At 43.9% G+C, this 27,092-nt stretch overlaps 1 protein-coding gene across 7 annotated transcripts in view; it reads right to left on the reverse strand.

The window, feature by feature from the left end:
• Positions 1-26,251, reverse strand: part of ESYT2 (extended synaptotagmin 2) — a 96,656-nt gene extending 70,405 nt beyond the window's left edge. Inside the window, exon 1 of one of the 7 annotated variants that reach the window (XM_054495216.2) lies at positions 25,794-26,251. In XM_054495216.2, coding sequence (XP_054351191.1) covers positions 25,794-26,123 — 330 coding nt within the window. In that variant the 5' untranslated portion in view covers positions 26,124-26,251. Of the gene's footprint in view, positions 1-6,635; positions 6,792-15,671; positions 16,060-25,793 lie in introns of those variants that run through there. The other 6 variants (XM_054495217.2, XM_063668059.1, XM_063668060.1 and 3 more) reach the window with 6 other exon arrangements.
• Positions 26,252-27,092: the final 841 nt, after the last annotated feature.

Genomic DNA, 27,092 nt, shown 5'->3' on the forward strand with positions numbered 1-27,092 from the left:
ACAAAAATTAAATAAAAGGAATGTCTTTCTTCAAACAACATTCCCCTTGAAGTCCAGTATTAACAATCAGAACTTGCATAGGATTTTACTGTTCATAAATTCCATGTCCTATGCACGATATAAGCATTTTTTTTTTTTGAGATGGAGTCTAACTCTGTCACTCAGGCTGGACTGCAGTGGCACGATCTCAGCTCACTACAACCTCCTCCTCCCAGGTTCAAGCAATTCTCCTGCCTAGGCCTCTTGAGTAGCTGGGACTACAGGTGCCCGCCACCACAAGTGGCTAATTTTTGTAGTTTTAGTAGAGACGGGGTTTTGCCATGTTGGCCACGCTGGTCTCAAACTCCTGGCCTCAAGTGATCCGTCTGCCTCTGGCTCTAAAAGCGCTGGGATTACAGGCATGAGCCACCACACCAGGCTGATATAAGCTTTTTTAATTACAAAAAAAAGTACAGCAGGCACTTGACAGGGAATGTAGAGGAGTTATTTTAAAATTCCATTAACATTAGTAACACTGAAACATGCAGTATCAATTCTGCTGACTCATTCCTTTCTAAAAATTAAAAACCTAGAATAAGTTTAGATAGGTAATGTCTGAGAAAATATGAAGAAAGATGCTATACCTGAGGCATTGCTGATTTAATACCTTTAAATAAAATTTGAAAGATAAATGGATAAAATGATTCTTTTAGAAACAAAATGCCACTAAACATGAAATCATGAACTTGCCAATCAAGTTCATTTATTCAAGATTCTTCCTCATTCCAAGAAGAATTTGAGCTTTGCTCAATGCTGCGTAACCCTTTAGGCACTATTTTAAAAAGAAAAAAACAAAACACTCAAAATTCTTACTGGAAGCAATGGCTGGTTGCAGGGAAGAATTCTCTCCCTCTCTTAGACCACAACTAAAGGGGAAGGAAGAAGGAATCTGAGTCCCTGGCACAGCAATCGAGAGTGTGCCCTGGGGCAGGCCCCACCAGCATAGGTGGGGGCCAACCTGCCGTTCCCGGAGCACACCTAAGTGAGAGGGTCACCCATTCACTGGCCATCTGAAAACACCAACCTTCCTACACCACATGGCTAGTTCTACGTTAAGCCTATAAAATAAACACCATCTAAGCAGGTAGCTTTGTTTCCTTGTCTAAAATCAACACAGTCTCAAAAATGGAACAGGTAAGGCAAAAAGGACCAGAGAACCTAGGTTCTACAAGAACATGAGACACCTCTTCTTTATCAGTTACATCACAAGAGGAATCGGAAACTCTGGTTTCTATAAGCCTTTAGGCAAGCAATACACCTTTACTTGGAAACACTCAGCATACTACAGGTTTACTTAAACAGATGTGGCCTGCGTTCAAATACTTCAGTCTGGAGAAATACTAAAAACGTTAAATATTTAAAATGTTTTATATTGTTCTCTCTGAATATGAATTAAAGTCAGCACAAATGGTCAAAAAGACTTGCAGAAAGTTAAAACTGCCCAGAAAATTTTGGTTCACACACAGCACAACAAAAGGGAGTCCAAGGTTCTAACACACACAGAATACCTTCTTGGAGCAGCCAGGACTTGGGGACTGCTGAGAAAGGTGAGGCGCGTGAAAAACCCAAACTGCCGAGAAAGGTGACGCGCGTGACAAACCCAAACTGCGGAGAAAGGTGAGGCGCGTGACAAACCCAAACTGCCGAGAAAGGTGAGGCGCGTGACAAACCCAAACTGCCGAGAAAGGTGAGGCGCGTGACAAACCCAAACTGCCGAGAAAGGTGAGGCGCGTGACAAACCCAAACTGCCGAGAAACGTGAGGCGCGTGACAAACCCAAACTGCCGAGAAAGGTGAGGCGCGTGACAAACCCAAACTGCCGAGAAAGGTGAGGCGCGTGACAAACCCAAACTGCCGAGAAAGGTGAGGCGCGTGACAAACCCGAACTGCCGAGAAAGGTGAGGCGAGTGACAAACCCGAACTGCCGAGAAAGGTGAGGCGCTTGACAAACCCGAACTGCCGAGAAAGGTGAGGCGAGTGACAAACCCGAACTGCCGAGAAAGGTGAGGCGCGTGACAAACCCGAACTGCCGAGAAAGGTGAGGCGAGTGACAAACCCGAACTGCCGAGAAAGGTGAGGCGCTTGACAAACCCAAACTGTTGAGAAAGTTGAGGCGCTTGACAAACCCGAACTGCCGAGAAAGGTGAGGCGCTTGACAAACCCAAACTGTTGAGAAAGTTGAGGCGCGTGACAAACCCAAACTGTTGAGAAAGGTGAGATACGTGAAAAACACAAGCTGCCGAGAAAGCTGAGGTGCGTGAAAAACCCAAGGCCCCATTCAGTGCTTTCCAAGAAAGCTGGTGTCCTGCACTGGAGGGAAGAGAAGCCCTTCTGTGGGGCCTGGGGAAAAGCAACTCAGAGCCACCTCTTCATATTATCAGATTATCATGAGAAAAAGTATTAGGGACAGTATTGCTGACAGTGGACGAGACTTCCACGCACACGGCGCTTAAATGTTTAGAACTGTAAGGCACGAGGATCTGATGGAGTACTTGTTAGCTCTCCACATCAGTGGGGATCTCTGCTCATCTCCACAGCTGGGCTGCTGAACTTAGCAGTAGAGTGACTTAAATATAATTTGGTACCAACACAAATTTGTGCCTTCTGATCTTTGTATAATCAAATGTCTTTACTAATCTCCCAAACTATCTGTCCCTCCTCAAGATCCTCAAATCCTATCTGCCCGTCGAGACTTTGGTCAGTATTCATGGGAACAGAAAAAGCAGGTCAGAAATCTTAATTAAATGGTATTTTTTTCAAAGATATTAGGATGTTTTATCCAAATAGTTGCTTCTACAAAGAAAGCAGTCAAGGTTAAAAAGGTAGAGAGGAATCTAAAAACATCTGTCAACCCTATAATAAACTGTCACAATATGGTCAAATTACTACCTCCAATAGTAAAAGGAAATTGCACAAGATAACCATTTTTATCTATTTCTAGTCTACATAAAAAGCAGGCCATCAATTAATTCACACAGTAAATAAAGCAATTGATCTTTTCCAAAATCCACAAGCTTGTAATTTTCTCTGTGGTTTATGGGCTTTGATTACTGCAACAGAGTAACTGGATACCCCAATGCTTTGGTGCAATGACACTGCTTTAAAATCCATCTGTTTGAGGTCATTTCTTAACAGAAAACATTTTCAAAATTCTCCCCAGGTGCTTTTTACATTAATGAGAAATTTCACTAGGAAATCCGAAAAGACACTAATATCCCTGAAGTTTTTAACTGAGACCACAGGTAGTGATCACGGTCACTCCTTGACTTTCTCACCACAAATCAAATGGTGTTGTCTACCAGAGCTATGGCAAATTGTTGCTTTCTTATGTCACCTAAAACTCTTAACAGTTTAAAATAAAGACTCTTGCCACGAAAGGAATGACGGCTGAGTCACAGCTGTGGCCACCATGGGCCCCAGGGACACAGGGTTCTTTTGGCCTGAAGGAGGACAGTGGCAGCAGAGCCGGCGCTGATGCACACTGCGTAGGAGGCACTGGCCTAGAGAGGGCTTCCTCACTGTTTGCAACACTTCATCACTATTTCTTCATTATACAAGTGACCATTATCTATTCTGGTAGATCAGAAAACAGAGTAAAAGAAAAACTTAAAAACTAGGTTCATCCCAGCATACCTTTCATAACAAAGCTGTCTAAGTCACTTGAAATCCAAGTCTTAAATTCCTAAGAGAACATACCCTGAATTTCATGTTATATCTGACATATACTCTTCCTCTATCCATTTATTTTTTAAAGGGGTTAAGCCCCCTTTTAGTGCATGCGTGAAATATTAGGAGAATTTAAACCAGGACTAATATTCAACGGCAGAGTCAAAATAGGGATGCCTCACAGCTTCTACTCAGGAGAACAGGGTATCCCTTCATGGAAACACTAACGTCAACAGACTTATTTACATATAAACACATGTCCGTGAAGAATATTTTTCAAAGATTTGAAGCATATTCTCACAAAATTCTGAAGTCCTTTAGACATTTTCCTGTCTCTGCTAAAAGAAAGAAAAGTCACAGAATTATTTGATAATCGTGATTTAAGCTGAAGTTCTGGCATGAGTTACATCAATATCACAAATTAAAATGAGTCCAAGAATAGGAAATCTGTCTTCTCATCTCCTTCACTAAAACACCTAAGACAATCCGGTTGTTTTTATTTTAAATTTAACTCAAATGAATATTAATTCAAATATACACGCTTATGTTTTGACTGGAATGGATTAAAAGATGGGCAATTGTAGCACTGAATTAACTGCATATATTCTGTATACTATTTAAATGAATCCAGCTTTGTGTGACTATATACATAGTATATATAGTTTATTCTAATATATATATGAGAAACTACATGAGATTGTAAAAACAGGGTTATCTGAAACCCCGTCTCTACTAAAAATACAAAAAATTAGCCGAGCGTGGTGGCGGGCGCCTGTAGTCCCAGCTACTCGGGAGGCTGAGGCAGGAGAATGGCGTGAACCTGGGAGGCAGGATTTGTAGTGAGCTGATATCGCACCACTGCACTCCAGCCTGGGCGACAGAGCAAGACTCCGTCTGAAGAAAAAAAAAAAGAATTACAGAAGTGACTGGAATACTAAAAATCTATCTACATGGATTCAGAATTAACATCGGATTTAAAATTTATCTGTGAATTTTACATTTTCAAGAAATAAGTTTATATATCTCCTAGGAGCTTAACTTTATTCGCATGCAGATAGTAAATTATAGCGATTTATGAGAAGGAGGTCGGAAATTTACCACCCTAAAACTTACTGTTTCCTTTTTAATTATTTATTTGCACACAATGAAGAAACAGTAAATAATCAGACATGTGAAAACACTAGTACTTTTTTCCTGAATATGATCATTACCTTCACTGGATGTTTGATACCAAGGTTCCAGAACATCTTTCCCAATTACAGCCTGTGTGCCTCACTGCTGTTTGCTGTTACACATTCCCCATTAAGGGTCAGACAGGAAATATCTGGGGCACTTACGGGCCATGAGGTCTCTGTCACTACTACTCAACCACAGTTGGTGTATGAACTAATGAGCACAGCTGTGTTCCAATAGAACTTTAATATGGTCACTGAAATTTGAATTTCATAACATTTTCACCTCCTACAAATTACTTTCTTCCAGCCATTAAAAAATGTAAAAGCTGTTCACTGGCCACAAAAACAAACAGGGGGCCAGGCCATGAGCTGAGGCTTGCTGCCCGCTGAGAGGGATGCGCACACGTGCAAAAGGATGGCGCCACGGGTAGGGCCGTCCAGCCTCTCTCTCCAGAGAGCAGGCCCCACAGCTCAGGCGCAGCAAAATGTCTGCCAAACATTCCTTTTTTTATTAGAAATACCCCCCAAATCTTAAAATTGGGGTAACTAAAGTGTTTGAAAACTGAACCCACTGACCTCCAATTTGTTACCTATTACAGAAATCCCCTACTTATCGGCAGTTCCACTGTCTGTGATTTCAATTACCCATAGTCAACCAAAGTCAGAAAATATTAAATGTAAACTCCAGAAACAAACAATTCGTCAGTTTTAAACTGCATGCTCTTCTGAGTAAGGTGATGAAATCTCACTCTGTCCAGCTCGAGACACGAGCCCCGTCCGGCACGTTCGCGCCGAGCATGCTCCCGCCCACTCACCTGTGCTGTCTTGATCGTCAGCTCAAGTGTCGTGGGATCGACGTGCTCATTTCAACTCACCTTTATTTTACTTAATGGCCCAAAACACACCAATAGTGATGTTGGCCATTCAGATATGCCAAAGAGAAGCCATCAAGTGCTTCCTTTAAGTGAAAAGGTGAAAGTTCTCAACTTACTAAGTATCATACACTGAGGTTGCTAAGATGTAAGAACAAATCTTCCATCTGTGAAACTGAAGAACGAAAATAATTTCATGCTAGTTTTGCTGTCACATGTCAAACTTTAAGATGGAAAAGGCATTAAATTTGTGGCTGGGGCCTGGCACGGGGCTCACATCTGTAACCCCAGCACTTTGGGAGGCTGAGGCCGGCAGATCACTTGAGGTCAGGAGTTCAAGACCAGGCTGGCCAACATGCGAAATCCCGTCTCTACTAAAAAAAAAAAAAAATTAACGAGGTGTGGTGGTGGGCACCTGTAGTCCCAGCTACTCGGGTGGGGCTGAGCCACGAGAATTGCTTGAACTCGGGAGGCGGAGGTTACAGTGAGCCGAGACTGCGCCATTACACTCCAGCCTGGGTGACAGTGAGATTCTAACTCAGAAAAAACAAAACAAAACAAAACCAATAAATAAACAAATAAGTTTGTGGGTAGAAGACAAAACAGATGTTCTGATTGACAGCAACTGGGTTTGGAACTATCCTGTTTCACTGGGGGTCTTGGAAAATGTCCTCCACAGATAAGGGGGGCTACTGTAGTAAACTCTGGATCACATTAAGCCAATTAAAAAATGGGCAAAAGTGGCTGGGCGTGGCGCGTGGTGGCTCACGCCTGTAATCTCAGCGCTTTGGGAGGCCAAGGCGGGCGGATCACGACGTCAAGAGATCAAGACCATCCTGGCCAACATGGTGAAACCCCATCTCTACTAAAAATACAAAAAGTACCTGTGCGTAGTGGCGTGCGTCTGTAGTCCCCGCTACTCGGGAGGCTGAAGCAGGAGAATCACTTGAACCTGGGAGGCGAAGGTTGCAGGGAGCCGAGATTGCACCATTGCACTCCAGCCTGGCTACAGAGCGAGACTCCATCTCAAAAAAACAAAAACAAAAACAAAAACAAAAACAAAAAACCAGGGGGGATGAGGGGGGCAAAAGTATTTGTATAAACGCTTCTCCAAAGAAGATATAAAAATGGCCATGAAGCACATGAAAAGATGCTTAACATTATGAGTTAGAGAAATACAAATCAAAATCACAATGAGGTATCACTTCATGCCCTCTAGGATGGTTAAAATATAGACAGTGTTAAGTTTAGCTTAAAGCTGTCTCCTTAACATATTTTAAGTTTCAGCCTGAAGGTTTCCTAACTGGATGTGTGAAGAGACCGTAGCGTACTCTTAGGCCAATCACCAGGTTTTGGCCAATCACAGGCAGCCAGCTGTTCAAACCACGTCCAAATAAGGCAAATGCAGAACTATAACTTGGCTGTTTCTGTAGCTCACTTTCTTTTTTCTCCTCATAAATCTTCTTCCACTACATGGATGCACTGGAGCCTCTTTGAACCTATTCTGGTTCAGGGACTGCCCAATTTGTGAAGAATTCTTTCCTCAATTAAACTATGTAAAGTCTGAGATTTTCCTTTTAACAACAAGTTTTGGTGAAGACGTAGGGAAATCGGAACTCTCATTTGTTGCCAGTGGTAATGTAAAATGATGTAGCCCCTTTGAAATCAATTTAGCAGATCCTCAAAATATGTAAACATAGAGGTACCATATGACCCACTCTACCCACACATATATATGCAACAGAAAGGAAAACACACATCCACACAAAAACCTGTAAATGAATGCTCATAGCAGCATGATTTATATTTGCCTAAAAGTCAAAACAGCTCAAAGGATCATTACTTGATAAATGGCTAAACAAAATATAGCCTTTTCATACAACAGAATTATTTGTCAATACAAGGAAATGAAACACTAATATATGTTACACTATCTAGTAAGTGAAAGAAGTGGGCCGGGCATGGTGTGTCTCACATCTGTAATCCCAGCACTGTGGAGGAAAGCTAAGAGGCAGGAGAATCACTTGAGTCCAGAAGTTCAAGACCAGCCCAACACAGTGAAGCCCCATCTCTACAAAACATCTGAAAATTAGATGGGCATGGTGGCACATGCCTGTGGTCCCAGCTGCTCAGGAGGCTGAGATGGGAGGATCACTTGAGCCTGGGAGGTGGAGGCTGCAATGGGCCGTGATTGCATCACTGCACTCCAGCCTGGGTGATAGAGTGAGACCCTGTCTTGGAAAAAAAAAAAAAAAGAAAAAAAAAGGCTCATCACAAAGACTACATATTGTAATATTTCATTTACATGGGATGTCCAGAAGGTGTCTTCCTATAGAGACAAAGCGAATTACTGGGTGGCTAGGGTGGGTGTGACAGGGAGAGCAGTGGAGGGGTCTGAGGATTGAGGGCTGATGGGTATAGATAGGGTATACATAAAAGGTTCTACTAAGAGATTTTGGTGATGGTTGCACAATCCTGAGAATATACTGAAAAACAGTTAATTGTGTAGTTTAAATGGCTGGATTGTATGGTATGTGAATTATAGCTCAATACAGCTGTTAAAAAAAACAAAAGGGGTAAGGCACAGTAGCTCAAGCCTGTAATCCCAGCACTCTGGGACGCCAAGGTGGGAGGATCACTTGAGCCCAGGAGGTCAAGACTGTGGTGAGCCAGTTGCACCACTGCACTCCAGCATGGCAACAGAATGAGACTGTCTCTTAAAAAATAAAAAATAAAAAATTAAAATTAAGAAAAAAGAAATGAATATCTCCATCTATAAAACACATACTGCTTTTACCATGGCCCATTTATTTTAATCAGATACTTCGCCAAATCATAACAGAACCAAGTAAGTAGAGCCAGAGGACCCAAAGTAAATCAGTAGCCTAATTCAGAGCTCCTTGTTCGTGGCTTAATCAACCAACAAAGGTACCCAGTGAGCTATCTGGTCCTTAAAGAGCACATGGCTCAGCTCAGTGATAAATGAGGGGCAAAGCCATTCCATTGTGGGTCCCAAATTATCTGCCAAACTAGTTAATCACTGAGAAATACATCAGAACTGAAATATTTGGTGAGACCATAAAGATGAACCATGCGCATTCACAGGAACACACAGGCACATGAACACAAGCTCCCGCACATGTGCACAGGCCGCCACAGCTCACACACACACCTGGAAACACTGGAAACGTTGCAGGATTCAGGGGAGGTGGAGACTACAGTGTGGTGAGTCAACTTTCTATGGCTGTTCTCCTTCAAGGTTGTGCTACAAGAGGTTGAGAAATCCAGAGAAATGTGGCTGAGATTCAAAGAAGCCAACAGGGTTTATGGACGTCTCAGGAGATCCGCAGGAGAAGAACTGGAGTCTGGGTCAGCTAAACAACCAGAACCTGAGGGGCCAAGATCCCTGAAAGAGGAAAGTGGGAAGAAGGGTACAGTCTCTTTCAAGGGGAATTTGCTAAATTCCTAAGCTACCTAGGGCAAGAAGCTAGCCTTGAAGGAGCAAAACAGAGCTTTTGGCAACATGTTGTACTGAGAAAGCACAAACTGGACTTTGGGACTGACCAGGCACTTAGGAAACACTGCAGACTCCCAGTCACAACATCTGGAGGACTGGGCCTTACAGCAGAGAGTATCAGAGGCAGCCAGAGCTTCCCCCTGCCACACAGCCACAGGCCGGCTCAGAACCACCCTGGAGAGGGCAGCCTGTGCCCACTCGGCCTTCCAGAGGATGGGGGAGCCTCTCTGGAGGAGTACACGCTTCAGAGCAGGGATGGGCTTGGGCTGGCTCCTGCTCACAGCCACTTCACTGAGACTGCTAACTTCTGAGGTGTGAATATTCCCACCATGGCCAATTTCAAGCTACCGAACGACCTAACTGAATGTGGACGTGGAAGAAATGCACGAAATCATGTAAAGGTGGTACTAGTCAGTCATCAGGTAGATGTAAGTCAGAGCCACAGTGACTCCCACTTTACAACCACTAGGACAGCAATAACAATAAAAACAGAAAAACACAAGTGTTGGCAAGGATGTGGAGGAATTCAACATTTATATGTTGCTGGTGAGAATGTAAAATGGTACAGACATTGTGAAAACAGTTTGGCATTCCTCAAAATGTTAAACATAGACCCAACAATTCTATTCCTAGGTATATACTCAAAAGAATTGAAAATGGATATTCAAACAAAAACATGTACATGAATGTTCATCCCAGGACCATTCACAACAGCCAAAAGGTGGAAACAACTCGAATGGCCACTGTGGATGAATGGATAATCAAACTGTGGTACTGGAATATTCAGCCTTAAAGAGATGATACACTGGTATACGCTACAATGCAAATTAACCTCAAAACTAAGCTAACTGAAAGAAGCCACACATAAAAGATCACACACATATTACATGCCTCCGTTTACAGGAAATATCTAGAACAGGTAAACCCACAGATACAAAGCAGATGTGGTTGCCATGGATTGGGGGAGGGGAAACAGGGTGTGACCACGAATGGGCACAAAACAGGGTTCCTTTTGGGGCAGAGAAAATGTTTTGGAACCAGAGAGAGGTGATGATTACACTACATGTAAAGGTACTAAATGGCACTGAATTGTGTCCTTTAAAATGGTTTTATGTTATATGAATTAATTGCAATAAAACTGAAACAAATGAGCTATCAAGCAATGAAAAGACACAGAAGAACCTAAAATGCATATTTCTAGGTGAAATAAACCAATCTGAAAAGGCTAATACTTTATAATTCCAATATATGACATTCTAGAAAGGGCAAAACTGTGTAAAAAGATCAGTAAGCACAGGCAGATGGAGAGGAAGAGTTGAATTGAAGCACAGAAGATTTTAGGGCAGCGAAACTATTTCGTATAACATTGTAATAGCTGATACATGCCATTATCCATTTGTCAAGATCCACGGAATGTACAACACTGAGAATGAGCCGTACTGTAAACTGTGGGCTTCAGGCTAGTATTAAATATATCAACGCGGGCTCATTAGTTGTGACAGACATAGCAAAGGAAGTATTAAGAAGGGATGTGGGGGCTCTGTATTATCTGCTCAATTTTTCTGGAAATCCAGAATTGTTCTAAAAAATGAAGTCTATTAATTTAAGTAAGTGAAACGGAAATAAATACCTTTCCAGACAAAAATTGAGAAAATCCATTGCTAGTAGACTTGCAGTAAAAGAAATACTAAAGTAAGCTTTTCAGGCAGGAGGAAAATCATCCCAGACAAAACGTGTTAACAGTAAGAAGGAAACAAAGACCAAGGGAGAGCACCTCTGTTCCTCGTCCCGATGACTCTCACAGATCAAAAACGTTTTAAAAATTTTAAAAATATACGTTCCTCATCCCGATGACTCTCACAGATCAAAAACATTTTAAAAATATATGTTACTCAGGCCAGGCGCAGTGGCTAACACTGTAATCCCAGCACTTTGGGAGGCCGAGGCAGGCGGATCATGAGGTCAGGAGATCGAGATCATCCTGGCCAACATGGTGAAACTCTGTCTCTACTAAAAAATACAAAAAATTAGCCGGGCGTGGTGGCGGGCGCCTGTTAGTCCCAGCTACTCGGGAGGCTGAGGCAGGAGAAAGGCGTGAACCCAGGAGGCGGAGCTTGCAGTGAGCCAAGATCGCGCCACTGCACTCCAGCCTGGGGGACAGAGCGAGATTCCATCTCAAAAAAAAAAAAAAAAAAAAAAAATATATATATATATACACACACACACACATATATGTTACTCATCCAGATGACTCTCATAAATCAAAAACGTTTTAAAAATGTTACTCGTCCCGATTACTCTCACAGATCAAAAACGTTTTAAAAATATACATTACTCGTCCCGATTACCCTCACAGATCTAAAACATTTAAAAATATACGTTACTCGTCCCGATTACTCTCACAGATGTGAAACATTTAAAAATATACCACAGTCTGGCTGTCACCTCCTAATGTATTTAAGAATGCTAACAGTATATAAACTTAAAACGCCCAGAGAAGCTCCCACTGGCTAACAAGGTGGTGGCTCATTCACTTGCGCTGGTTTTGCTCTTCTGGAAACAGTAACCTGCCACCACCCTGGTGTCTCTGGTGCCTTCTGCAAAGCACAGGTTTTATGGGCTGGGCCCAGCTCCCAGGGCACTGAGTATGGCCAGGCGGGTACACCTGACTTGTACTGGGGTGACTGCAGAGTCTCTCAGACCTTAGCTCCTCCTCTGAAAAGCGGAAATGACAAACAATTCTCTTGGGGTTGTAAAAATGACTAGATTAGATAGTGCCAAATTCCCATTTCCTCCCCTACCGCCATCGAGAGAGGAGACAGCAGAGAATGCACGGCAATGCACAGACCTCACAGGTCAAGGGCTGCCTGTGCTCACCTCTGACATTAGCAGAGCTTGTTTCCTTACCTGTAAAACAAAGGTGGCGGGTTAGCTGTGAGGTTTAAATGACTTCCATGTAAAGAGTTAGAAGAGAGCCTGCAATGAGTGCTAAGCACATTCACCATTTGTTTTCTCACGAGTTTTCTGTTACACTCCTCCGAGTGTAGAGAGGCAGCCTTTGTGAAGCTATCCACACAATCTTCCTCCTCTCGCTTGCCTGTCTCCTGTCTCTCCAGGGAGGTGCTGGCTGCTGTTGGGCTGAGTCCTCTTGGAACTTCCTTGGGTTTCTTACACCAACATTAAAGACTGAAGTAATCTCCCACCCCAGCCCCAGCCTCAAACTACTGCTCCTATTGTTCCAGCATCATTTTTACACCCTGGGGTTGTAGTTCACATTCCTGGCTCACTCATCTATCTTCCTTCCTCCCCAAAGCTATTCCCCTGACATTCAGGCACTCCTTCCCCCTCATGCTTAGATCTGTGTCCCCAGTGCCTCTGGATATCCCTGTCAAATGTATCTTGCTAAACCCCCCTTTTAAATTGGGACACATCCCTCTAGTGGATATCTGGATGCTGCCCTGTGTCTAGGGATCAAGCCCAACACTTCCACTTGTGTAACTGACGGTGCTGCTTCCTGTGGTCATCTCAGTTCCCACAGTTCCTAACCCTTCTTTCCACTGCACAGCTCCTCCTCATCCCATCTCTGAAAGACCACATCCAACCTCAGACACCAGGACTACAGCCAAAAATGGAAAAAAAACCTTAGTATTGAATCCAAGATGTGATCAATTATAAGCTGCACCATCACTTTATGTGCCACTAAGAGCACAGTCCATTAACAATGATACACCCCTGTAAAATAAATCTGATTTCTGAGATGTTACGGCACGGGGAAAGTGCTGGAACTAAGCCTTCCTGGCTCCTGAATACTCCAAGAAACAGGGTAGTGTGGGAAGCTGAGTAACAGCCCTCAAAAGATGGTCACGTCCTAATCTCTGGAATTTGTGAGTGTCGCTTTATATGGCAAAAAGAACGTTGCAGATGTGACAAAATGGAGGATCTTCGGTGGTGGAGGATTATCCATAGAGGCCTAAATGCCATCTCCAGTATCCTTAAAAAGGGAGGAAGTCCAGCCTGGGCAACACAGTGAGACTCCATCTCTACAAAAAATTTTTAAAATTAGCTAATTAGCTAGGTGTGGTGGTGCAGGCCTGTAGTCCCAGATACTCGAGAGGCTGAAGTGGAAGGGTTGCTCGAGTCCAGGAGGTCGAGACTGCAGTAAGCTATGATCACACAACTACACTCCAGCCTAGGTGCAAACAGCTCACTGTAGCCTCAACCCTTGTCTAAGGAAAAGAAAGAAAATAGGGAGGAACAGAGATTTGACAAAACAGAAAGCAGAATGGCCCCATGAGGATGAAAGCAGCTGCCAGCTCTGAAGGGAGAAGGGCCTGCAGCCATGGAATGTGGCTGAGAAGCAAGAAAAGCAGGAAAAGCTTCTCCCCAGGAGCCTCCAGAGTGCACACTCTGCCCATCCCTCAGTTCTAGCCCAGAGGAACTGATTTCCAACTGCTAGCCTCCAGAACCCTTAAAAGATAAGAGTGTTGTTTGAAGCCACCAAGTTGATGGCACTTCGTCACAGGCGCCCTAATGCACCAACCATGTCATCCTTTCCCTCCTGCTCCAGTAATGACATTGACATCTACAGAGCATTTCTTTTAAAACTTTGCTTCACACACAGCACCATTTGTGATTAAGTAAAATCAATTCTTTCTACTAGTTACCGGATAAATTCCAAGATCTTTATATGTGCGAAAAAATAAGTAGGAAGAGTATTGTTACTTTGTATTGGATTATATTTGGAGTTTTGGTTTCAAAATTCTAGCACTCAGATATTAAGGTAGACGGTGTTAACAAATTTTAGGTACGCACTTACTAGCCATTTAAAGATTTGTAGCACAAATGAAATAAATCAATGATCTCAGTAGGCAATTCACTTCTAATTGTGTATGAATATCAACACCAGCTTTATATAACATTTTACAAATTGGGTACAAAGTATAAACCAAAAATACAATTCTAAGCTCCTAACTATTTGAACGGCTCCTCCTCTCTGCCAGGGGCATTCCAAAGTTAACCTGTAAAACTACTTCAGGCCACAATGAGGGGGCGGGGCGACGGACACACCTCATTACCATGACACAGACCTTAAGACTGACAGGAAACATTAACCATCTATTCTCTCTGAAGCCTGCTACCTGGAGGCTTCATCTGTACAATAAAACTTTGGTCTCCACAAGGTAATCCAGACATTCCTTTCTATTGACTCCGGGTCTCTAGACAGTAACTTAACCAATTGCCAATCAGAAAAATCTTTGAGTCCAGCTATGATCTGGAGCACTCCCCACACCAACCTGCTTCCAGGTGTCCCACCTTGCTGAACGAATGTACCCACTTCCAGCTGTCCCACCTTTCTGAACCAATGTACCTGCTTCCAGGTGTCCCACCTTTCTGAACCAATGTACCCACTTCCAGGTGTCTCACCTATCTGAACCAATGTACAGCTTACATGTATTGATTGATGTCTTATGTATCCCTAAAACTTACAGGTCAACCTCCTTGGGCACATGTCTTGAGACTATGTCACCAGCATCCTTTAACCCTGGCAAAATAAAACACTAAATTGAGACTTGTCTCAAATACTTTTGGTTTACAGATTAAACTAAATGCTTTAACAAATATGTAACAAAGTTTCATAAGAAAATGGAAGGTGACAGTATCATTCAGATTAATAATTTTAGCAATTTGATACTGGTTCTCGAAATATGAGCAGCATAATAAAAAACTAGCATATAATAGGTACTCCAGTATAATACTTATGGCATGAAGTTAGATAATGTTCTCCCAAATCACTGGATTTATTTTCTACAGATCTACCTTCCTCTGGGAAACTTAAAACATATTAATCCCTCAGACATAAAAAGAAGGAAACAACTCCACATATAATACACGTTAAAATTAAACTATTACAAGTGACCCCGAAATAGGATGTGCACTTTCAAATTCCCAATTTTTAGTCACTAACCAGCACTTATTCACAAAAGGAAGTTAATGAATATTAGAATAATTAAATGTTATATGTACAAAATGTAAAATTAACTATCATTATCTATGGCATCAGGGTGACTCCTGGAAGCGGAGTCAAGAAAGATTAGCCATGTCCTTGGAAAAATATTTGTTTTAAGGAAGATACACAGCAAATCAAGGCAAGGAAGAGGAGTGACACGGTAGGCTCCTTGGATATTATTTTAGATATATACAGAGAGGAAGAGAGAGAAAGTGAAATTTTAAGGCATACATACTTGCAAGTGTTAATAATAACAAAGCATTATGGTAGATAAATTCTTAGCAACAGCGTAAACAAACCACAGTGGAACAGAAACAAAGAAAAACCCCAGGGCTCATCTGTTCCATTTCAGCAGAGGTGGGGGAGGGAGGTGGCAAAGGCCACACCAGGACTTGCCTGCATGCAGAGCACTGGTCATAGCTGGGCATCTCCGGGCCTGTGACTCAGACGGCTGACCTGAGGACATGCCTCGCTGCCCGCCCATGTCCAGTGTGTTCACTGGCCTCTCCCCATTCCAGCCTCACAACCACAGCACAGAGTCAGGCTCAACCCCCCTCAAACCAAAGAGGAAACAAGGTTCTAAGAGTTGTACCTGACTCACCCAAGGGCAGGGAGTTAGGAAGGGGTGGGTCTCAGGGCGCAACCCACACCCACCAGAGCCAGAGCCTGAGCTGTGGGCTCTGCGAGACGGTGGGAGCCTCAAAGCTAACCAGAGGCCGGTGGCCACACCTCAGCACACCCCACAGAAGGGCAGCCCCACTCACACAGGCACTGGCCACATGACTGGTCATGTCCCGACAAGGACACACCAATTCAACAAATCATCACGGGAACCTTAAAGTAGCCATCACTCAATTGTGCTACACGAAACCACTGCAGTTAAAAATACTTGTAACTGTTAGCAAACTTTAATATACCAACACAGCACAGGGGAAGAAAAGCAATCTGAAGTTGTGACTCATTATGGAGGGAATGCTTTCTTCCAAAGGTTATTCAGACAAAAAGAAATAGGGATAAATCTTCTGTCTTTTAACATCATACCATGCAAAAACAAACACTGCCTTCCATGGCCAGACTTTTGCTTATAAAATTATCATGTCAGTCTAATGAGTTCAAAAATAATTCATATATCCTAGACACAGATCTAATAAATAGCTCAAGTAAATAAGTTTTCATAACTTAAAAAGAGCAGGAAATTAAATATCTCAAATTCTATTTTTAACTCTTCCCATTATATCACATCTCACAATCTAGTTTTCAAATGTCTATCAGACATAACTTAAATAAAGTCTGGTAGTTCCATAAGACAGATGATATTGCAATAGTCAAAGTCATATTTCTGAATAACAACATAATATCCATAATATAACATTTAAGAAAGGAGGATACTACACACACACACACATATCCAAACATATCATTAAAACATTAACAAAATCCACCGAAATGTTGCCAATGTAATGTTATCACTAGTTAGTAGAATTGCAGGTAACTTTTTTCTTCTTTATTCTTCTCCAAAGCTTATTCTTCAATGAGCATACTTTCTTCTTTAAATCAGAAAAAATGTTTTTGAAACCTGTCCAGCCATAACATAAGAAATGAAGAAAAATACAACTACATGTTCATTAAATATAGAAAGATAAAGGGGGACTTCACTGTGTAACTGAACAAATTAAAAAAAGAAACTCAGTTTCAATGACAATTTTACAAGTAATAAAGAAAGCATAATGAAAACCATCATATTAGTATTTCCACATCTGCTGTTGGTGTGGTTATCACTAATTCCAGCACGCAATCACCAAGCACAAAACTGAAGCTGTTATCCGAAAGGACACTGCTGCTGCGATACACAAGTGCACGTGGGATGTGCTTCTTACTTTGTACTGATACTTTCATTTAGACACTGCCGTAATCCATTAAACCCCATTCAATTTATACTTTTCTACCAACTACCATTATGGATGGTTTGGTATTATGGATGATCCTTTAAATATATTTTTTCTTGGATTTTAAAAAAGTGAACATGTATTATTTTTACTAAAAGAATGGGGGAGAGTCTAGAGAGATATTAACCAACGGATAAAACATTTCAATTATAAGGAATAAGTTCAAGAGATCTATTGTACAACACTGTAACTATAGTTAGCAACAATATAATATATTCTTGAAAAAGTCACTAAGAGTAGATTTTCTAGTGTTCCACCACAAAAAATGGTAAGCACGAGACACAATGCATTTGTTAATTAGCTTGATTTAGCACATTCTACAATGTATACATATTTCAAAACATGTTGAACACAATAAAAATAATACTTTTATCAGATAAAAAAATAACAATAGCCAGGTGCAGGGTGCAGTGGCTCACGCCTGTGTTCTCTCCCAGACCTTTGGGAAGTAGAGGCGGGAGGATCGCTTGAGCCCAGGAGTTCAAGACCAGCCTGGGTAACAGGGAGAAACCTCCCTTCTACACAAAATTTTAAAAATTAGTGAGACGTGGTGGCGCATGCCTGTAGCCCAAGCTACTGGGGAGGCTGAGGGGGGAGCGGTGACTGAGCCCAGTAGGTTTGAGGCTGCAGTGAGCCATGATTGTGCCACTGCACTCCAGTCTGGGCAACTGAGCAAAACCTTGTGTCAAAAAATAAATAAATAAAAATAATTGAAAAAAACCCACCAATTCATACTATGACTAATGCTAGGATTAAACAGATTTGTTGTGTTGTTGCTGGCTAGTAAATTTCTGAGTTTAAGGCCTTGTCTTACACATATTTTGTGTCACTAGCACCTAGCATAGTACCTAGAACATAGCAAATGCCTAATAAATGTCCATAAATTCATCAAAACTCATTTTTAATCCTTACATAGAAATTGGACTAGTTTCTTAAAATGTGATCCAGGAAAAAATTCACAAAAATAAATAGTTTGCTTTAACAAACATTATAGAACTTTAAAAACAGTTAAGAAAAATAAATGAAGAAAAAAAATCAGTGACAGGGAGAAAGACTCTGGAAAAACCTCCATAAATAAAACATGCTTTATGGAAAAAATGATCCCATGCAAAAGACAACTACTAACATATTCACCATCTGTGTAAGAACTATGCCCCACCCAATTCCAAAAGAACAGGAGGTGACTCAGTGTTCAAAGAACAATAAGATCATTGAGAGTAAAAGAAGATCATCTATTTGAAGAAAAGTGCGATGGGTACTCCCGGCTATTACAGTAGTACAGGGCCCAACAATCCAGCAATAATTTTGGCTGTGAGTTTTCTGGTAGCTACAGCAAGAATAAAAGCATACTGCATTACACAGTAGCTTTCCTTTTCTGATTTCACAAGCTTAGATCTGAACACATCACTACTTTCACCCCCATCATGTCCAAACTCTGTCTTAAAAGCATGACAGTAATCACAGCCATGTCCCTGCATCCTGCAAATCAGAACTGCCCTGAGGGCCTGGGCCAGCCATCCAGAAGGAGCACTTCTACTCCTCCCAGGTCGTGGGGACCTGGGCTGCAGTCTAGTGGGACCACTTCCATTCCTCACTGCTGGGCCCAGAGTAAGTCCCAAGCTGAGTGCAGCCTTCTACCAGGTGGAGGAGTTACAACTCTATCAGAACTTCCGTGCATTTCCCTCCAGATGAGACAGCCCAGAAATCTGCCTTTGCAACTGTTCTCCACACGGCTGCTCGCGCTGTTGCCACTGAACATAAGGCCATGCCCTTCAATAAGAATAGAATCTCTTCCCTAACATGTCCGTAAATTTATAACACACCCCCTTACTTACCATCAAGCCCTCCCTGCTCCTTTCTTCTGAACCACCGTGACACTGGAGCCATCACCACAGCCCGCCTCCCAGGTGCTTGTTCTAACTACTCTGAGAAGAGTGTAAATATGAAGACAGGATGACTTCTTACACTTTTGTTGGCACAAATAATCTGCATATAGTGGATCCTTACATCTCTAAATGAAGAAATAAAATTCCTCCGAGACAGAACTGTCATGAAAACTAAAAAAAGATAATGACTTGCCAAACCATAACAAAACGCAAGAGATGACAAAAGACCACAATGTATTATATAATATATGATGAAATTATGTTCTGATAGAATGTACCCAGTATGAAACAAACCAATCCATAAGCTAAACTACTCAAACATATGTGATGATTATATACTGATACCTTGAATCACAGTTAAGACTTTGGAATAACTCACAGAAAAACAGATTTCGGTTTTTTATATTTTTGAAGCATGATTTCTATTGTTATGCAATTAAAATTAATATTTGTTTAAGCCAATATAGTATAGCATCAGTGTTTAAAGGACTATTATAGGCCTGATGTGGTGCCTCACACCTGTAATCAGAGCACTTCAGAAGTGCTGAGATGGGAGGATCACTTGAGCCCAGGAGTTTGAGACCAGCCTGGGCAACAACATAGCAAGACCTCGGCTCTACTACAAGTATAAAAAATGTTCAAATAAATTTATAAAATTAAAAAATAAATAAAAATAAAGTAATATTAGAGCTGAGTACAATGATTCACACCTGTAGTCCCAGCTACTCAGGAGGCTGAGGCAGGAGGATCCCTCAAGCCTAAGAGTTCGAGGCCAGCCTGGGGTAACACAGTGAGACTCCAGCTCAAAAAATAAATAAAGTACTGTTAGGTTTAAGTTAAAAATATTTACCTAGTTTTTAAAATTCATATACCTAACCCTTTCATTAACTATCCTTTAAAATGTAAATGCCCCCAAACTTAAGTTAGAACAACATTCCTTAAAAACTTTTACAGTTTTAGCTAGAATTCCGTAAGCAAAGGTGTACCTCACTTTCCACCATAACTGACCACCTTTTCATCCATTATTAAAAGAAATCCAGGCCAGGCGTGGTGGCTCACACCTGTAATCCTAGCACTTTGGGAGGCTGAGGCAGGCGGATTGCCTCAGCTCAGGAGTTCAAGACCAGCCTGGGCAACATGGTGAAACCCTGTCTCACTATAATACAAAAGAAATTAGCTGGATGTGGCGGTGTGTGCCTGTAGTCCCAGATACTTGGGAGGCTGAGGCAGGAGAACTGCTTGAACAGCAGTGCTATTGAGATATAATTCACATACTCGTCAATTCACTCATTTAAAGTATACAATTTGATGGTTTTTAGTATATTCACAATGTCTACTTCAAGGTTAAAGGCTGTGACCAATGTGGAAATCATGAAAGCCTACAGAAAAGATCACAGGTTCATTAGGTCTAACAACAACACTATTCCACAACTGATCTTCACAGGATGGAAGTTTACATTTATGAATATGTACTTATAAAATATATATTGTGTTTTAAGTGTATATATCCATATAAACTATTTATATTTCAGTCCTAGCTCTATATCCTCCCATCCTTAAATGTAGAATGATGGTAATATTAATCTTAAGTAGAAATTTTACTAAATCCACAACATATAGGCTGATGGATGCATATATCTTAAATTTAAATCTATTTTTTAGCTTAAACTAAAAACCAGATATTTACTGCTTTATTTTTAGCCATCTTGGGGCATTAATGTTCTAACTGAAGGAGGTTCTCAGACCACAGAACTGAAGCAACAACGGTCACATCCTTTCCCTACTGTGTGGCACCCGCAGTGTGGGTGTGAATAAGAAACCCAAGCAGCATCCTCATCCTATCTGCAGCTACGATAAGGACTCCAACACTTCCTCAACCACATGACCACTCGGATTCAGGTGCTAAAGAAACACTTGTTTAAAACAGCTAAATTTTGGCTCCTGAATTAGCTATGCCAACTATTTTCAGTTACAAGACTTCACAACATTTTATTAAAGTACTAAGTCAATGATTAACACTGAGAATAAAAAAATAAATATTTGCCCTTTCTTTACATGAGACCATAGTGCATTATTTTCTTCTGTTCATTGGTTCTTAGACTGTACATACCATATTTTTGCTAGAGTTAAATTTTCCTGAACTTCCCAGAAAGGCAATGGGAAGAAAGCTCTCCCCAGAGAAAGTTTGTATACAAAAGTACAGAACAACATAACCAAGGAAGCTAATATGCTTTAATTCTCAATAATCCAAGTATGAGGGTAATAAAAGACCAACTGTCAGAACAGTTAAGTAGTATTATCCATGACAGTATTATCCATGGCAGCCATACAATCAGCATTTATTGGCAATAGTAAAAGCAGGATAGAGTCAGACTTTATCCTATGAAGAGATAATATTTTCAAATAAATAAAAATATTAATGAAAAATTGCCCTTATTCATCTCTATAAAAACTCTTCAAGAATCTTCTTCACAGCCCTGAGCATGGTGGCATGCAACTGTAATCCCAGCTACTTGGAAGGCTCACGTAGGTGGTTCGCTTGAGCCCAAGAGTTCAAGACCAGCCTGGGGAACACAGCGAGAACCTCCTCTCTTTAAAAAACAAAAAAGGCTGGGCGCAGTGGTTCATGCCTGTAATCCCAGCACTTTGGGAGGCCGAGGCTGGTAGATCACCTGAGGTCAGGAGTTTGAGACTAGCCTGGCCAACATGGTGAAACCCTGTCTCTACTAAAAACACAAAAATTAGCCAGACGTAGTGACGGGCACCTGTACTCCCAGCTACTTGGGAGGCTGAGGCAGGAGAGTCGCTTGAACCCGGGAGGCAGAGGTTGCGGTGAGCTGAGACCATGCCACTGCCCTTCATCCTGGGCAACAGAGTGAGACTCCGTCTCAAAAATAAATAAATAAATGAAATAATAAATAAATAAATCTTCTCTTCTGCACCCAGAGTAGTCTAATTGTCCAGGGCCCATTAACACAGGGTAGACACTTAAACAACAAAAAGCCCTGTCCTCAATTCATCCAGCCTGCCAGGCCTTTCCCCTAAGCAGTTGGAACATAACTGTTCACGGGAAAATAAGTGAAGAATAACAACACTGTTTATATTAAAGCTGTAGGACCAAACTTACAGAATTATCACAGTTAAGTGAGAGCCATCTGTCACATCCTAATAGCCTCAATCAGGAACAGTACATATAGTTTGTCAAAGTATTAATACTCTTATCTCATTTCCATATCCAGCTTCAGTTTTTACTCAGTAAGAAGAAGAAAAGCTGTCAGTGAATATATACAAAGGTGAGGTGAGGAAATTAGTATCTCCTTAATTCATGTTTTCCTATGTTTCCACTCTGCCATGAATTCACGGTCGTCAACGACACACTATGAAAACGAGTACAGTCTTTGGGATGTACAAATACATCTTGTTCAAGGCAAAATACCAGTCCAAAGTTCAGAAACCCCAAGCATCAATGTATGTATGGTAAAAATCAAGGTACTAGTAATATTGGCCAGGCATGGTGGCTCACACCTGTAATCCCCAGGCTTTAGGAAGTCTAAGTGGGAGGATGCCTCGAGGCCAAAAGTTTGAGACCAGCCTGGACAACATGGTAAGAACTCATCTCTAGAAAAAATAAAAACAAAAACAAACTCAAAGTGCAAGTAATACTGAAATCTTAACTTTTCTTATTCATAGTTTCTTCTATTATTGATGTGCTTTGACCACCCCCACCACCCCTGCCGCACAGCAGAATTTCAGGCACACTTCGAGACCATGCAACCTGCTGGTTTTATTATGAAAATAAAGTATATTATACTTTTAATAAATATCACAAAACAGATACATAAGTATAATTTAAAAGATAGTTTTAAAATCTCTAAAACTGTGAACATAATCACTGTCAAGTTTCATGTGAATCCTTCAAGAAGTGTCTTAAGCAACCTAGGCACACTGAAGTTTATACATGTGGGATTATGAGCTCAAGTACAAATTTGGAATACACAAGTAAAACATTCTGGAGAAAATATAAATTCTTCATGAGGTGAACACCATGGTTCACCAGTTTAAGTCACACAGATTAAAAACTCGAAAAGAATCTTTGGCTAAATTACCTTTGTATTTTTTCAAAAAAAAAAGAATTTCAGGCTGGGTGAGGTGGCTCACACCTGTAATCCCAGCACTTTAGGAGGCTGAGGCAGGTGGATCACGAGGTCAAGAGATCGAGACCATCCTGGTGAAACCCAGTCTCTACTAAAAATACAAAATTAGCTGGGTGTGGTGGTGCACGCCTGTAGTCCCAGCTATTCGGGAGGCTGAGGCAGGAGAATGGCTTGAACCTGGGAGGCGAAGGTTGCAATGAGCTGAGATGGCGCCACTGCACTTCAGCCTGGCAACAGAGTGAGATTCCGTCTCAAAAAAAAAAAAAAAAGAAAAAAAAAAATTTCAGTTCTTCAATAGGGCAGCAATTTCATCTGTACAGTCTGTGTGGCCGGGCGCGGTGGCTCACGCCTGTAATCCCTGCACTTTGGGAGGCCAAGGAGGGCGGAACACAAGGTCAGGAGTTTGACACCAGCCTGGCCAACATGGTGAAACCCTGTTTCTACTAAAAATACAAAAATTAGCTGGGCGTGATGGCGCGCGCCTGTAATCCCAGCTACTCGGGAGGCTGAGGCGGGAGAATCGTTTGAACCCTGGAGGCGGAGGTTGTAGTGAGCCGAGATCATGCCATTGCACTCCAGCCTGGGCGATAGGGAGAGGCTCTGTCTCAAAAAAAAAAAAAAAGAAAATCTGTGTTTCACAAAGATTTTTAACAAGCAAATTTGATATTAGCCAATAACCAAGTTATCTATGAAAGTCAGCATCATCACTTCCTGCAAATTTCAGCATTGATTACGTTGCTGTTTTGGTAATGGATGCTAATGGACTCTATTTTTAGCTACTTTTTAGTATTATGCATCTTAGTGTAATATAGACACAAAACGTCACTTTAAAGTCCTTTTCCATTTCCAAAGTGCACCTCTTCTGTTCTTAGTTTTTCCCACCTCGGTTCCTCTTAACTTCCTTTTTCTACACACTCCTCGGTTTTTCCCGCTGCTAGCTAAAAGCTGTACCATGCCAGTTACCTTGGTTCTCCAAATATGACTGTCCCTCATGCTCACCACGCATCAGCAGAACTGTACATTCCCAAGCTCCTTACATTATATTCTTACTCCAATTGCAATCTGTCATCACAAAGTAGCATCTACTACCTTCTTCCTGTCTTGGGCACGCCTCCTTTCTAATTCTTGTTTGCCATCTGTGTCATGCCTTACTTCTCAGGTGTCTCATGACTGGAAACAGGGACCTTTTCTCCTCTAAGAGAAAATGACCCTTCCGAAACCCACTGCTGGTCACCTTCACCCCAAAGTTTATATTAAGCCTAATGGAAGCATCATTAAAATCCTTTCTTGCAGTGTGAAACTGTGACGCCAAGTCATGGCTAAGAAAGAATTAGGGAATGACCAGAAAAAGATTTGAAGCTAGCTCTTCGTGTCTATAGTCCATAAATATATGAGGTAGAGAAACGCCCGGTTAAAAATAAAATAATACCATGACTCTTGCTATTGCTGCAACTCTTCCAAAACTTCCTGCCACACACACACACACACACACACACACACACACATTCACACTGGATTCAGGTCGATCCCATATAAAAATGCTCAGTCTCCCAATTATACTTGCAAAAAACTGAAACAATCTTTCAATTATCTAATATCTCCACATCTTTCGAGAGACACTCACTGCCCTTGAAATGCGTCAGAAACAACCAAGACACGACTGCGTCTTCTCCCGGTGGAAGAAAAAGTTAACTTCTCCCCACCCCGATTTTCATTACGTTTTTTTAAAAACAGAGAGAAGGAAAAGCTGAAGCCACCCGGAGCATTTCCAGGCCGGCAGGGCGTTGGGAATGAGCACGAGAATCGCGCTGGGCGCTCTGAGAGCCGAACCGGCCGCTCAGGCCCCTAAGGAGACCCCGCGGGCGGCACCAGGAGGAAGCGCGCGCTCCGGGCAGGGCCGCGGCCGAAGAAGGGGCGCCAAGCCCGGTACCTGCCGCTGGCGCTCGGGGTCTGCAGGCCGGGGGAGGGAAGCGGGCTTTGTGAAGAGGGGTCTCCGGGAAAGCCGCGCGGGACGGCGAGGGGAGGCTTCGCAAGGGCAGACGCGCCCCGGACCCGGAGCCTGGGCGGGCGGGGAAGCGGAGAGGAGAACGCCCGACTTGGACGGCGGGAGGGCACGGAGCACTCAGGACTAGCGCGGGAGCGGCAAGCAGCGGGCGGCGGCCCCAGGCGGACAGGTTCGCAGGGACTGGGCCGGAGGCCGGGGTGGGGCTGGGGTCTGCACTCGCCCTAGCGGGCAGGTCGCGAGCAGGCTGGGAGTCGGGGCCGGGGGGCGGGGCGGGGTCTGCACTCACCTAGGCTGGCAGGTCGTAGGAACCGGCCCGGGGGCCGGGGCTGGGGTCTGCACTCGCCCAGGCGGGAGAGAAGCGCCTGCCTGGACCGGGGTGGGTGGGGGACTACGAAGGCGGGAGCCGGGACAGGGCTGGGGTCTGCCCTCACCCAGACGGCAGGTCGCGGGGAGAGGAGCGCCTGCCTGGACGAGGGGAGATCGGGACTGGGGGTCAGGGGTCGGGACGGGCAGGGGTCTGCACTCACCCAGGCAGGCAGGTCGCAGGCGCGCACCCCCAGGCGCACGGCGCGCTCCTCGTCTTCCAGCAGCGCCAACGCGCGGCACAGGCGCAGGGCCTTGAGGCCGCGGCTGCGGCGACACCAGGCGAGCAGCGCCAGCGCGAGGAGAACCCAGCTGAAGCTGAGCCCCAGGTAGCCCAGCGCATACACGGGCAGCAGCAGCGCGAAGCTCCGCGCCAGCTGCGCCAGCAGCCCGGGCAGCTCCACGCTCAGCACGCCCCTAGGGTTCTCAGGCGCCGCGCGGCCCCCAGCCTCGCCGGCGCCTGCCTCCGGGCCCTCGCCCCGGGCGCCGCTCATCGCCCCGCCGTGCCGCGCTGCCCTCCCGGCCGAGGCGGGCTGGGTGCTCGCGCTGATCCCGGGCGGCTCAGCCCCGCGCCAGCGCCCCTCTGAAGGGACGCGGCTCCGCCGCACGCCCGCCTCCGCCCGGGACGGCGACGTCATCACGCGGGGCGGGAGCGGCGTGGCCCTGGGGCTGGCACGTCACCGGGAGCGGGCGGGGTGGATACTGACGTCACCGCGCGGGGCGGGCTGTGGGCCGGGTCGGCGAGTACTGGAGTGGGCGGGGCAGGCGCATGACGTCATCACGCGAGCGTTGTGTCTCGGCTGGCGGTAGCCGGGGACCGGAAAGGAGAGTGCTCGTTGCGTGGGCCAGGTGTGCCGGCGTCCTCCCGAGCCCCACAGGGCACCCTCCCCACTCGCCTGTGGCCTCGGAGCCCGCGGGCGGTTCTGGCTCGGCGTCGCGCCCCGAGGCGGCTTCCGGGTGTGTGGCTGCGCTCGCCAAGGCCCGGGAAGTTGCCGTCGTCAAACCCAAAGGCTGACCGCCTCTGGGAGCTGCTGGCAAACGTCGGGGTGCGCGGCCGCTTAGCGCAGCCGTGGTGGCGGTGGGATGAGAGGGCGGCATCCCTGTTTGCGGTAATTTCGCGGCCACGAGGACGGGTGACAGGGCGCCGCCCGCCGGAGGTCGGACGGACGTCGCTGGCGGGAGTCCTCCAGTATTTTTCGGTGTGAGGTTGCTTAGCCAGTGTGCAAGGTTGTGGCTTTTGCGGAGTCTCTCGGGATGGTCTTGTTATCTGGCATTCCGGCGTGAGAACGCTGCCTCTGGGGCCCTTCCCACCCTGCTTGTCAGGGTTTTAAACACGAACGACTCCGTTGTGACCCTGACAACTCTCACACAGTTCAGTTGGCTTTTAAGATGCCTTTAATCCCAAAAGTCCTCCCTGAGGGGTCTGGTAGTGCCGGGCAAAGACCACCGCAAGCGCCCAAGGG

The sequence above is a fragment of the Pongo pygmaeus genome, chromosome 6 (genome assembly GCF_028885625.2).
Source record: "Pongo pygmaeus isolate AG05252 chromosome 6, NHGRI_mPonPyg2-v2.0_pri, whole genome shotgun sequence".
Taxonomy (NCBI): domain Eukaryota; kingdom Metazoa; phylum Chordata; class Mammalia; order Primates; family Hominidae; genus Pongo; species Pongo pygmaeus.